At 31.8% G+C, this 15,346-nt stretch overlaps 1 protein-coding gene across 1 annotated transcript in view; it reads right to left on the bottom strand.

The window, feature by feature from the left end:
- Nucleotides 1–15,346, bottom strand: part of LOC129225990 (laminin subunit gamma-1-like) — a 51,589-nt gene that overhangs the window by 11,701 nt on the left and 24,542 nt on the right. The window contains exons 8-16 of the mRNA XM_054860567.1: nt 13,568–13,792; nt 11,809–11,994; nt 8,642–8,771; nt 8,435–8,547; nt 7,492–7,797; nt 6,577–6,714; nt 5,043–5,234; nt 1,023–1,332; nt 608–745 (exon numbers count right to left, since the gene is read on the bottom strand). Of these exons, the coding sequence (XP_054716542.1) occupies nt 608–745; nt 1,023–1,332; nt 5,043–5,234; nt 6,577–6,714; nt 7,492–7,797; nt 8,435–8,547; nt 8,642–8,771; nt 11,809–11,994; nt 13,568–13,792 (1,738 nt within the window). The remainder of the gene's footprint in view (nt 1–607; nt 746–1,022; nt 1,333–5,042; nt 5,235–6,576; nt 6,715–7,491; nt 7,798–8,434; nt 8,548–8,641; nt 8,772–11,808; nt 11,995–13,567; nt 13,793–15,346) is intronic.

Genomic DNA, 15,346 nt, shown 5'->3' on the forward strand with positions numbered 1-15,346 from the left:
GTAGTTTTAAAAAGTGTAAAAATGAAGGACTAACACAAAAACGTAGGCAACCGATAAAGGAGAGTTTGTTAGGTTTTTTCATATTTTTGTCTTGAGTCTTGAAACATGCTCAGATTTTTTTTAATGAGCATCGGCTCTTTATGCAACTAGATACTACTTATGGCAGTGATTTGACATAAGCGGCACCTCTTATAGTGATGACATATCTTTATGGAATTTACGGGATTGGCTAGAAATTTACGAGATATCGCAAAGTTTGGGAGAAATAGCTGAACATTTCATTATCACTGTCACACATGACCATCATCAAGGTCATGTGACACATCACTGTCAATCAGATGTGACCTTTAGCTAGACATAGATAGATATGGTCAGATTTTAATACTGTAGGCTGTAGATTGTAACTTACAGAAAATTATCTGAAATTTATCTTAAGTTGCCATCAAATTTATTGTCGCACAACAACCGGCACTAACTGCATTTGCTGAAACAAAGTTGACACATTTCTTTGAACATGTTGCTATTAAATTAATTTTCACACTATCAATTGCTTGGTGCCAATTATTAGATTTATAATTAATACCAATAAGAGAACTAAAGTACTCACTTCCGTCCAAGTTCATCTACTTCATTGCTCATCCTTTCATGAGCATTAAGTGTCTCTCTTGCTAGTCTGTAAGCCTCAGTAGATGCATTCAGAGCAAGATTTGAAACATTATCACTAACTTCCGCATCTTCTTCCTGTCTATACCAAAGAGTTAAGATTATTATTTACACTAACAAAAATATTTAAACAAAACATTATAGAATATCCAAAAACTTACAAAGCAGTTGAAACCATGTAGAAGCATAAAAATTAAATGAAGAGACAGACATAGTTCGAAAAATTACAAAATAAAAAAATTAGGAATTCCTAGTTGAAAAAAAAAAGGTGGTGAAAGAGAATATGCAATTTAGATTTATTATGTAGCATTAATTATAATTATAAAACAGTACATTAAATTTATGAATTTTATACTTACTGATCTGCTAATTGTCTTGCTTCTCGTGAGATAGATGATAGTCTTTCAGACTGCTGGCCAAGTCTGTCACGTCTATCTAAAGCAGAATTATATGCATCTCTACCTTGAATATCTAAATACTTTCTAGCAGCTGATGCAGCATCTTGAGCTTGACGAATGACATTTTCAGCAAGACTTATATTTTGTAAACCATGTCTACGATACTCTTCACCGTCATCTAGTCGCTCTCTAACCTTGCCAGCAGTTTGTCCTATTTCTTTTATCCTTTTACGGAGATCAGTTAGCTGACCCATTAAACTTGAATCAGCAACTTAAAATAAAGAAGAGAAATCTAATATATTTTTAAAACATTAATTGCATCAGTACCATTTTAATTCAAATAGGAAAAAATATAAAGTTGTTTTAGTTCAGGATAGGTATTTTACCTTTAGAAAGTGTTTATAAAACAAGTGGTTTCAGAAATAAGGATATAACTTCATACATTGTACATGACCAGACACATTAAAATACATGTACAAAAGTGATGACAAGGGTCTGTGTCCAGCCAGGGGCGGCATTTCAGCATTTCATTTGGGGGGTCAAGTTTCTTAAATATAAATTAGTATTATTTCAGTTTTATTCCATCAGTATGGAACAAAACACATATTGGCTAACAGCAAGTATTGTGTTCAAAAACAGTTTAAATTTTTATGACAAAACTTGTAATTTATTTGATAATACAATGTCATCATGTAAAGTATCTTGATACTACAGTTTTCATCTTTTAATAAAAATTTAATGCTTGATTTTCAAAAAACAGAATAACTGGAAATCTTGTTCCTAATCCAGCAATGCCCAGTGTCATGCTCTTTTTTCAGTAAATTCTCCCAAACCCCCCAATTAAGCTTCGAAAACAATTCTCTAACCTCCTGAGACACGAAAATGAATTTTCTCTACTAGATGAACTGATTGGAATAGTTGAAAAATGATTGAAGTAACAAAGTTACGTATGAAAACACTTTTCACATCTTGTGCTTCAAAATCACCCAGGTAACTTTAAAAATTGTGATGGTCTTTTTTTTCACCATTGAATAGTCTAATCTCTAAACAATTCTTCTTGCCTCATGCTATGAAATTTTACTCATAATTGAAACATTTTATTTTATATCCAATCCAGATAATATAGAGCCAACAGTGCAGGAATATAGAGATAACAATACAGGAAAATATTTATCATCAAATCTTGTGTTAATTTCATTAGAATCTGAATCTGTTCTTTTTTACAATATGTTAAAATGTTTGACTTTACAGCATCATGTGCATTTTGGTCACCTGTTCTAAATTCATTTGAATATTCTTTGCGCCTTTTTAAAATTGTCTTGAAGTAAGAATTTTTTTGAAAAGATCCACGCGCTCTTGGTTGAAATATACATCTACGCGAAATTTATTAATACAGTGAAACCTCCATTAACGGACACTCCCAAATAACGGACATCTCTAATTAACGGACATTTTTGCAAGTCCCAGTCCCTCAATATAGGCCATTCCATGTAATTCCCTCTGAATAACGGACACTCCGAATAACGGACAGTTATTTCACAAAATATTTCCCTTGCGACCGTAGCACTTCCGGGTTTTTTTCTTTTCACAGAATATCTTAGTAACTGCTTGCCTTACAAAGCTTTTCATCCCCCACAACTGATATTCCACCCCCCCCCTCCGTCATTTTCTTATCACTGTTTCTTGGAATTAAAAGGGTGGTAATGGGCAGAGGCAGCGATTAGGCTTAAAAGTTGGGGGCAGAAAAAAAGAACTAAAAGGCATGGTACTTTTTGCAAGAAGCAAAAAATTGTAAAAGAAAAGAAAAAGTCTTAATTTTGTTATGGCTAGTTTTGAGAGTATTGAAGCAGATAAGTGAAAACTGATGTCAGTCTAACAATTAACATACGTTCTTCTTAAGATTTTAATAAATTTTGTACACAATAACTATTCAAAAGTTAAGATAAAAAAGAGGAAACTGGGCGCTTTTTCTAACTAGGGCTCTAGGGAGATGCAATTGAGCAGACCGGCGCCGGTAGTAGTCGGCTTATGGCGCCGTGGTTTCGTTGGGTTGTTTAATTCTTAGACATGAAAAATATTTGCCTATATTCAAGGTCATATTGCGAACTGTCAATCATGCAATAGTGATACTTGACATAAAATAAATAAATTAACCATAAAAAGTGTGGGGGGCGGGGGTTGCTCCGCCGAATTGCCGCCGTTGTTAATGCAAAAAAGAGATGTCAAACTGTTTTAATTGATTACTTTAATTGATTAAATGCTTTTTAAGACAAGTGTGTGCTGTCAGTATACCTTTATAAAGAAAAAACAGATTAATTACACTTGACGTAAAATGTAGTAAACCTTTCGCAATTGTTTCGATTGTGTTCTACAAAGGGAACAGCCTATTTTGAAAAAGGTAAATTAAGTAGTTCCTCCTAATAGCGGACACCTCCCAATAACGGACAAAACTTCTGGTCCCTTGACTGTCCGCTATTCAGAGGTTTCACTGTAGTTTCAATTGTAGCTTCAACTAAAGCTTGAACAGTCCAAAAATTAAGGTTAGCTGGTTGAAGAAAGCATTGTTCAAAAACTCTCCTCAATACAAACAAAGCGAATAAAAATTCAAACGAAGACATATTAAAGGACATTAGCTTTTTAACTATTGAAAGTGTCGTTTTCCAAAACCATCGCTTTGAAATTATCGAGAAGGGTTTTTATGGTTTAAAAGACCATCTTGCGTTGTCTCTTGAAGACCCTCTTGTGTCACTTTGAGATTGCATAGTTAAAGTGTCCTCAGAAAAAATATTTGTTGATGTGAAATATTTTTTTTTCAAAAATAGTATGTATTTTTAAGAAGTATCTATGAAAGCATACTATGCATTGTGTAGTTGAAATGTGTTTCTAGCAGAAGGAAGTGATGAACACTAATTAATTAAACACACTTGAAATATGAGCGTAACAATGAACATAAAACAATAAGGCGTTTTCTTGGTGAAAATCATGCAGCTACACCACTGCACTGGCCTCTCATAACCATCGTTACAGAGCACACAAGAATGAAATGTTTATCCTATATGAGGAAATTACGTCCTCAGTTAAAATTAACCGTGATTCTTCATCAGTTTTTTCTGTTCTGAAAAGGCCAGTAAAGGCTTGATGAATTTCCAATTAACCATTCAAAACACGGAAAACACTTGCTCACGTCTGGAAATGTCGAGTTTCATCAACCAGCAAGTTTATTTTTTCATGAACATTGATTTACGACTTACGGAAATTAAATTTGCTAATTTTTTATCATTCCTCTCAAAACATTTGGGGGTGCGACTGCCCCTCTTGACCCCCTATTTGCCGCCCCTGTGTCCAGCTAGTCTGGTCCTAGGCAACTTAACAATCCTCAATGAAGATCAAGAGAGAGAAGCGATTCAGCCCAGTGCAAGTAACAGCTGTTTTTGGTAAATACTTCCAAACGCCTAAACTCGATTGCAGTTGCAATTTCATGTAACATCAAGATTAGTCAATGATTTGTAAAACATAAAACCGTGTCCACTGCGTTTGCCATCTCAGCAGAACTTCAGCCCACCAATATTCCCCACTTTAACAACTTTAAGTAACTGGATCATGTCTTCTTTTACTTTTCTTTGTACAAGACTAGACATATAAAGAATTTTTAGATTGGAGTCAAAATTTAAACCTGAAAGTTCATTATAATTGACCGAAAATCTCTTCCGCTTGCAAATTATTTAGACTGTCAAGAATAGAACAACAAAAAAACTAAACTTTCTTTTACTTTGTTCCCATGTAGCGTGGTTTTCAAAACCACGCTACATAGGTATACGCAACACAATACTCTAAATTGTTAAAATATTGTCATTACATACATAAAATATTCAAAGTAATAATGAGGAGAAAAAAGTAACTTTAAGTAATATACAAGCTTGTAATATGTATACAATTTCTTTTTTGTATAAATAATTATGATTAATAATCTCATTTACATACTAGCTGCTCGCTTTGCTTCATCCAGCAAGTTATCAATTTTTCTAACGGCTTCTCTTAGTTTCCTCTGAAAATCAAAGTCTTCCACATCTTCTGGATGATTTTTCAAATCCTCCATCAATTGTGCCAATTCAGTTAGCTTATCTTTGTACCGATCAATAGCTTCTTCTAGGAGTGAATAACAAGGAGGACAATCTGCAGAGACAAGTACAGAATGTATTTAAAGCAGCTATTTAATAAAAATAATTCGGTAAAAATAATAGAGCAAAACTTGAACAATACAGACTTCTGTAAGGATAACATAATGTTTCTTATTAAATAAATTAATCGATGAATCAATAGAAAATTTTTTTTCTAGCTCTTTTTTTCATACATTGCTAAAAAGAATAAAATGGAAATATTGAAACTACATAAATCAAATTATGTTTTACTTAATTTTAGTCCGCAATTTTCAACTTTTCTACTAAGATCAATATGCTCCAGATCACCAATTCAGAACAATTATTTAGGAAAAGAGATTTTTAGCTCATGTTCCTCATTTTTTTTTAAACACAAAAGAGTTAGCTTGTATCACATTAATTTTTAAAATATTACATTAGCTAACAGCACTATCCAATACTATAAAATAACGGATTACAGCTTTATTTTTTAAAATTTCACTACATCATCCTCCCATTTAATGCATCCCAAAACCATGAAGGGTTCCCATTATCAAGGAAAACTATGTAAGATACATACACATTGAAAAATTAAAATACATTCCCTCAGATTCTAAAGATATCGTCCCACCTGTCCTATCTTTGGGCATAACTGGCACAAAAAAGGAAGGACAGTTCTCAGGATAATGGGAATGTTGCTCAATAATTATAGCTCAAGAAAAATAGTATACAAATTTAATTTTTATTTACTTGTTTTAATAAGGGCAGGGGCATATTTTTACATTTCATAGATTGCTATTTTTAAGTTATTATTAGCAAGTTAATTTTATTTACTTATTTTTCTCTCCTCTCAAGTTAGGCAGTCTTTTTGTGACTTGTTTTCCGGTTTTTTAAGCCAAGTACACAAATTCTTCGGTATTTTCTTATAGAGTTTTCCTTACTTTTAACATCAATTTTTTCAATCAATAATGATAGACATTTAAAATATGCTTCATCAGTTTGATTCACGTATTTTTGTTCTCACACTAAAAGGTTTCTGGTTAACAAAAAATTCACTTGACCCTGATAATTCTTTCATGTTAATCGGATTTCATTTCATCCGATAAATTATTAACCTAGTGTTAACTCACAAGACGAAACAAGCATTTCAAGTTAAAGCAATGTTAAACACTAAGCGATTTTGCATTAACAAGGTTTGACTGTAGTTCCCTGCAATTCCCACACACATGTATGATAAAATTTTTGTTTTAAGTATGCTGTAACCATAGAAAAAAAATCATATGTTTTATCTAGGTTTCCATAAATCTCAGCACACAAAATTTTTATCACAGATTTTGCATACGTTCAACAGAGCTAAACAGCAGTTAAATATCATTTACCTTTACAAACTGTACCCCTACTGTACTTGTTATCTCTACACACAGAACACCTACGTCCCTCACGGTTAGGCCTACATTGACACTGTCCAGCAGTGTCACATTGGAGAGATGTAGAACCAGATGGATCACATTCACATGCTGAAAAGTGAAAAAGGCAATAGAAAATTTCTTAAGCAAACACATAAAAATTCAAGTGCAGTATACAGTACTCATTTAAAAAAAATTAACTGTAAAATCTAGTCAGGGGGTTGAAAATATTTTGCACTGTATATAGTAACACTGAAATAGGGGTAGAAGTGATCAACAGGACATTTTTCACAAAAAAAATATAGGACAGATATAGGAAACATTATATGAATAATTTTGCTATGAAAAAAAAACCTATCATATATTATTTAGTTATTCTTATCAATGATTTTGTTAAAAAAAATCCCTCAAACAAAATTATAACTTACAACTGAAATGACTTTCCTGTAGTTGAAAGAATAATTTTTGGAAAAACAATAAACAAATTCCCCAAAAATATATGATATATAGGATTACTTCGACCCCTGCTGAAATTGCATGTTCATCTGAAACTCTTGAACTATTAAAACATTGAAACAGTGCCATCTAGATTGTTGCTATTGTGGCGTTAGAAATAGATAAATTATAAGTTTTTAAAGGTTTGAATCACAATTTAAGCAAAATCACACGTCATAAGACGCTCTTATGGATCATTAAATAAAGTGCACCATTATTTTGACACCACAAACATATGGTATCTCTGTCATAATGTGGTTGCATCATTGTCCTAGGATTTAACTTTAAATAATTTAGTTTAATGGAGGAACGTATTTTTGTACTGTAAAATTCTCCTTTTAAATGGAAAGAAAAATTTGGTGAGCATTAAACACATTAATTGAGTCTTATTACCTTTACAGCCTTCTTCAGAAAATCCATAATGATATGGTGCACATGAATCGCAATGCCTTCCAATCACACCAGGTCTGCAGTGGCATTGACCAGAACGTATATCACAAGTTTGATTCACAGAACCAATCCTATTGCAATCACATGCACTGCAACCCTCACCACTGTCAATGTTCCAATATCCCTTACGACACTTATCACAACGTCTTCCGATAACATTAGCTTTACATCGACACTGACCACCAGTTGCTTCACATGGATTAGACCCTCTTTCTGGCACTAAAGTTCCAGGTAAGTAACATGTACACCCTATAAATGAACAAATAATTAAAAATAAATTAGTGTGATATTTATATGGACAATAATTCGTAAGTCCGAATGCATTTAAGTAAAGGGATTTCAAGTTTATGTTCAATAACAATCAAGCATATGGACAATTTTTCAAGGATCATAGAGAAATGATGATGATTAGTTTTGGTGCAATGGCTTACAGATGTTTAAGTGGAAAGATTTACAAGATATTGACTATCAAATTGGAAAAAAAATGTCTCTAAAAAATTTGAAATTCAGTATCCTATCCTCTCTCTATCACACATAAGCAGGTAATCAATTTGCTTCATTTATACTCATGTAGGGTGCAAAATAACTCAAACTTAATACATTAATTTCAAAATTTTTGATAATATTGATTAAATTAAAACATTGACACCATACATGGATAACAACATAAAATATAGTACCCAATACAAAATATTTCAAACATTAGCACTTGTTGAGCTTCTATGTCTCATCACAAATTGAGCAAGCTAAAATAACTGACACAATTTTAGAAACAAATATGAGCATCATCTTTTGTTACACAGTGTTAGAGATAAAGCAATTAAAAAATATTGTTTTGCATATTTTTATCACCATATTGTTTACAAAGGAAAATAAAATAACTTACGTTTGCAACCACCTTTTGGAACAGTCAAAGCATCTCCATAATAACCAGGCAAGCATTTTTCACAATTCCACCCAGCAGTGTTATAGATGCATTTCAGACACTGGCCAGTAGTTCTGAATAAAAACATTTATGAATTTCAAAATTTTAAACAACAGTTTTGATGGAATATTCTTCATAATAAATAAAAATAGAAAACAAACAACTCACGTGTTACAATTTCCAACCGCATTTAGATCAATGTTACCACTGCACTCACATTTTCGGCATGGTCTTGGAGGGCCAAATCTTCCTAAAGGATCTCCAAAATATCCATCAATGCATAGCTCACACTGATGACCTTAAAATTCAAAAAAAAAAAAAATAAAAAAATAAATAAATAAAAATAAAAAAATAAATAAATAAAAAAAATCAGGAAAACAAATATTATTTTCAAGTATGTATCAGAAAACTACTTGAACTAACTTGAATTATTAATCACATGCACATTCACAATAAGCTATGAAAAAACTGCAGATTACAAAAATATGATTCCTTTCACATTTAAATCCAATTTTCACAAGAAATTTTGCACTTTTATACAAAAAGCTTTTCTTGAGTAAAAATGGAAAATATATATGGTATCAAATTGAAGCAATATAGGTTTAATATTTTAGCTATGTTTACTTAATATCTCAATAGAAAATTGTAACTTGCAAACACATTAAATAAAACTAGTGTTTACATTTTTCAAAACTAAGTATTTCTATAAAGTACATTTATACCATCGAAAAAGCTTTAAAAAATTTAAGTTAATATTTACAACCAAAAACCTGAATTTGTTTTAAGTACAGTGAACGCTTATTTTTTAGTGCACATACCTATTTCTTGAAATCAACATTGGCTTCTTTTACACTTAGCTGAGTTAAGTGGCATGCACCTTAATGTTGGGTGTGAAATTTTTGAGATATAAAGATGAAGTATTTAAATTTCAACATGAGTCGTACATGATGTTAAAATGTCAAATAAAAGAAAACTAATGAAATAAAATAATGATATAATGCTTTTGCAAATTATATTCATAAAGAGAAAACAAAATATATTTAAAAATAAAATAGGAAAATGTATTGCAATTACGTCCCACATGGTACATTCCGTAGTCTCAGCTTAATGTGACCATAATCAATCTTATCAATTGCTTACTGTTATCAAAATTAATTGGTCAGGATGTTTTTGATCAATTTGATATCGCTTCTTAAGATCATTACAAAGCTTAAAGTCATCAGTTTTCAAACCCCATTCTTATCTGCCAATGAAACATTCAGTATGTATTCAAAAGGAACCTGTTCTTTTGATGTGCCTGCACTGTTGTCTGAATTTCTGAAAGATTTCCCTCTTTACCACAGGGAAGTTTCAATAATGTGCTACAGAGTAGATAATAACACATTCTAGAAATTTATAGAGATACCCACACCTGCAAGGGTCCTACAGTCAGTCCGAGGTCCCATTTAGATACATTTTTTTTCTGAGCCAAAGGGGTCACAAACATTATTGTACATTTATTGTATTATAAAAGAATATTGTGATCATGGAATTATTCGTGTTTCGAAAGAATATTATCATCATGAAATGCCACCAATAGTATTCAGCGCCAGCTCTAGTTGTTCTGCCGCCTAGGCAATATTCACAAGTGCTGCTCCCCCCCTATTGAATAATAATAGTAATAATATAAAATAATGATATATTAATAAAATTAAAATAATAGTAAAGTGCTTAAAATTAAAGCGAGTTTCTAGTCAAATTCCAAAGTGGATTTTGCATATCCAAACACTGGTGCTTAACTTACACACTCGAAGTTACATTTTTACTTACTTTTACGAAAAAGGAAGTATTGTATTCGTGAAAAAAATTCATTCAAAATTCGGCCTTTAATTCCATTTTACTCACCCACGAATTAGCGTTGATTTTTTTTTCAACCCGACCACATGCGAATAAGCGCTTAAGAGCGTATAGACACCCGAAATATCCATTTTGACATTCCCCGAGATAATTACAATGACTTTTCTTGTGACGTTTGTAGGTACGTATGTATGTCGCATAACTCAAGAACGGTATGTCCTAGAAAGTTGAAATTTGGTACCTAGACTCGTAGATGGGTCTAGATGTGCACCCGCCTTTTTGGTTGCATTCAAATGTTCCAAAGGGGGTCTTTTACACCTTTTTTGGGGGAAATCTATGTTAATTTTAATGCAAACTCAAGTGTTGTTATAATTTATGCAAACACTTGGCAATATATCACCAAGCTTTTGGTCACCAAGTTATGTCACCGACTCAACAACAGATTTATTAAAATTGTGAATAATGGAGAAAAAACTTTAAATTGGTGTAAAAGGAAGTCATGTGATGCACACATCAGCTCGTTTAACATTAAAGTAGTGCATCTTATGGCACTGAAACAAATATTAATATTTTCAAAAGACTTTTAAGTCACGCAATTTGCTGCCTCTGAAATTAAATTGAATTTCTTTTTAAATTCCGAACTATGTTTTGCATATCCAAGCACTAATACACACTCTTATTACTTTTTTATAGCATTGAAGCACTGAACCTTATGGTGCTGAAACAGATATTCATTTTGTTTTTTTAAGTTTTAATTTCGAAATTCACCGCCCCTAAAATATACTGCCCTAGGCAGCTGCCTACCCCAGTAGTCGGGCCTGATAGTATTGGAATAAATAGAAGACAAGCAAAATCTTAGCATTAATTACTAAACCCTCTTACACTAATAAAGAAAACAATCAACAATTTATAAAACCTTCTTTGGAAAAATTGCAGACAGTTAAACAATCATCACTCAATAATTTATAATTTTTTAAATAAAGTTCTGAATACTTTTTCCATTTTAAAGGAAATTAAGTGCCAATTGCCTATAGGATTAAGATTACCCTGACTTAAGCCTGGAGAAAAGGCAAAGTTAAATATGAGGTGAGGTTTGTAAAATTTTATTTTGAAACAGTATGTGTGGTATAAATTGATAATTTTATCTGATTTCTGGATTCATTAATTGTTGTTTATCTATTGTGATCCACAATGATCACATCATGTGGAGACTACTGTATGTCAATGATATTTTAGTAAGTATTATCTTGTTGCACAACATATCTTCATTGTGCTGAAGGGGTTAATGGGGTTTCAAGAATTATTAAAAGGATCAGATAAATATCACAGAAATAACAGAAAAATGACTAAATTGACCATAATTATACAATGCATGCGATACATTGAACAGGCTAATATAATAAAATTCAACATTTTTGAATGATTTTACTTTTCTTGAAATGTTTTAAAAGTTGAAGATTAAAAAGTTTCAATTAAAAAAACAACAACATATATCTTACCTGTGTGACCTAAAGGACATTGTTGGCAAGCAACTTGTCCTCCTGGTAACACAACACAAGGTCCTCTATCGGGGCACAAACATGGTTTGCAATCTGCTGTTGTACCTTCACGAGCATCACCATAATATGAGGGTGCACATCTCTCACAATGGTGTCCTTCAGTGTTATGTTTACAAACACATTTACCTATAAAAGATAAATGCCGTTAAAATATATCAATTTTCTGTGATTTTTCTTTCAAAGTTAATTTACATACAGTGAGAAGCAAAGCGATGCAAGTCGACTGTTTACTTGGATCGCAGTAGTTTCAGAACCAAGAACTGAAGATGTATGAGATAGAGCCCCACAACCACCGCGCCCAGCAGACGACTTTTTAAAATATTTAAAATTGAAGCAGTGAGAAGCAAAGGGATGCAAATGGACTATTTTAAGTTTCGAGTAAAACATGTTTAAAGATCAGATCCTAGGTAGGCTTTCATTGAATTTTTTTTCTAAATCATGCTATACAGCAGCACCTACCAGGGCTACTAGTACAATCTCTTGCCCCAAGACAGAGGAGGGGTTCACCTACCATTTGTACTGGTTATCCCCTTCTCACTACCTCATATGTATATTAATTACAATTATTACTTAGCTTTACATTTAAATATCATTCTAAACAAGTCATGACACAAACTTACAAAGTGTGTAACAGCTATTTAATGCCTAGTACAGTGAAACATGCATACAACGATACTGTCTATAATTATAAACCTGTATATAACGATATTTTCTTTTGTCTCGACCAAATTTTCACTTACTCAATGTGTTTTCAACTTTGCTAAAGCAATATACACATTTTTGATGCACCTGTATATAATAATTTATGTCTTTTTTTCAAAAACCAAAACTAGTGTATTTAATTATCACAACCTTTTCTATCCTAGAAACTACATGCCGAATGAAAGATAATAAAAGTTGGAAGCAAAATTATAAGAAAATTCAGTGCAATTGGAGAAAAGCTAAAGTCTACTGATAAATAATTGACAGAACAAGTTTATCCAAAAGAAAAATTTGAAATTTCTTTGCTGAGAATAACCACCAAAGCTATGGGGCAACTTGTAAAACTGGTTAAACCACAAATAGTGGTTGGTACGGGGGACCCTGGAGTGAAAAGTGAAATAAATAAATAAATAAATAAAGGTATTTGGTAAGGAGTTTGTAGATTGAGAGAAGAACAAGTTCATAAGAAAGTTTTTTAAAAGGGAACAATACAGTTTTTTCTAAAGTAACTTTTGGGAACACAGAAAACGTGCTTGATCCACATAAAATCATTAAGCTCTTTCTATCTCTCGACTTATATATATACAGTTGGCTCTATGTTAAACAATGCTCTATTTAACGATTTTCTCTACTTAAAGACGGCTTTTCACAGTCCCCAATGTTCCACTGTAGCTTTAAAAGTATTCTATTTAAGGACGCATTCTACTTAAGGATGATTTTTTAAAGTCCCTTGAAAGTCGTTAAACAGAGAGTCAACTGTATATCATTTATTTATTTCTTTTTTGAAGCTGAAAACACTACAGTTTCAAAACAATTTTATTTCTTCAGAGTGTTACAAAACAATTATCATTGAACCATTACCTTTGAAACCAATTAGTAATCTTTACTGACTTTTAAATGGTGATTAACTATGTTTTGAAACACAAAATTAGCACTTGTATAGCAAAAGATTAATTTGTTTTCTGACCCAATCAATCAGTTCTCAAAATTAACTTGCCTGTCACAGGATCACATGTATCTGCATGATTATGACAAAAACATTTGACGCATCGGGAGTAAGGACTATCCCCTAATGGATCCCGTCTATAACCAGGGGCACAGAATTCACAGGATAAACCAGTATATCCTTCTGGGCAAGCACACTGCTCAATCCAAGTAGCCTGAACATTTCCAGGAACACGTAAAGCAGATTCCAATACAACATCATCAAGGTAACCAATTCCTATTTTAAAAAAGTGCACATTTAGAAAGGGATAGGATAATAATAAAGACCTCAAACGCTAAATACAGGGTTCATACTCAATTTGGATGAAAAAATTCCATGAATTTTCCAAGACTTCTTTCATGACTTCATAAAAATTTTCATGACCTTGTTACACAAAGAGAATAGTACTATTTAATGTCCAACTTACCAATTATTTCTATGTATCACCTGACTAAAGTCTTTATTTTCTAAAGTTTTCAACGAATTAAGATAAACTCTGATAAATTTAATGCTTTTTTTAGAAGTGGTTGAAATAAACTCGGATGCAATATCAAAAACATGCAAGTTCACTACTACATAATATAACAAACAAGAAGTGCTGAAAATAATGGTGAATACAAAATTAGTGACGTCCCAGCAGCAAAATCTCATAACAAAAAAAGGTGGGCGACTGTTACAGAAGTGGATGCAATAGGATTCCTAAACTCAGATTTGTTTTGGGGATTGTTAAATTTTTGAGTATTAATAGCTTTTACTAGCAACACTGTTAAATCCCTTAAGATTTCTAATGCTTTTTTTAGCTACTGTTACTTTATTACTGTCCAAGATATTTTCCAATTACTTTAAAATTGATTTCCAGGACTTTTGATGAAAATATTAATTTTTCATGACTTTCCAGGATTTCCATGACCCGTACGAACCCTGTAAATAAATAAAACCTTTAACCTTTAATTATCAACTACGGAGATAAATGCAGTACAGGGATAAAAGAAGATAATCTTTTGTCTTTCTGACCATTAAAAGCAATGTGATTAATAACATACATGCACTCAGTAAAATACTACATGTTTGAAAAATTAACTATGGCTCCTCAATGCGTATTAATACATAGCAGACAGTAGAAACAGAACAGAAATAACACTAAACATTACGTCAGGGTAGGACAAAAACCAAATATTAACCAATAGTTGAGGAATAATTTAAGTTACAAGATATTTTATTTGTTGATTTATAATGATTAAACTAACAGTTTGCTAGGGTTTTTGAGAGGAAAAAAAAAACGTTACTCCACTTTAAATTTTGTTCTTATTATTTACATCTTAAACCAGATTTTGAACAGAAATTATTTTTTGCAAAATTTTCTCTTGTTCATCATAATTTCAAATGGATGATTTATCGATGCATCAATAGTAACTATGCATGTAAATTTTCTTCTTTTTCCATAATTAAGGTCAGCCAAGACACTATTCTACTGCTTGTTAATCTTCAAAAGTTGATGTTAACACAAACAATTATTTTAAATAGAGCTCATCAATTCAACAATTTGTTTTGCAATGCAGTTAATTTTCTTTTAAAAACTACTTGATTCATTTCAATCTCATTTATTTCAAATCCTTGGGCTTGAAAGATATTTAGAGCTTTAATGTGTGCTAAACCATTAGAATTAAAAAATAAATACAACTAAGAATAATCCAAACAATTTAAAGAAAATTAAAATACAAGAGATATTTAGTTTAAAACATTTGTTAAAATTAATATCAACACCAAATTTGAAAAGTAAGAAACATGGAA

The sequence above is a fragment of the Uloborus diversus genome, chromosome 1, assembly GCF_026930045.1.
Source record: "Uloborus diversus isolate 005 chromosome 1, Udiv.v.3.1, whole genome shotgun sequence".
Lineage (NCBI taxonomy): Eukaryota > Metazoa > Arthropoda > Arachnida > Araneae > Uloboridae > Uloborus > Uloborus diversus.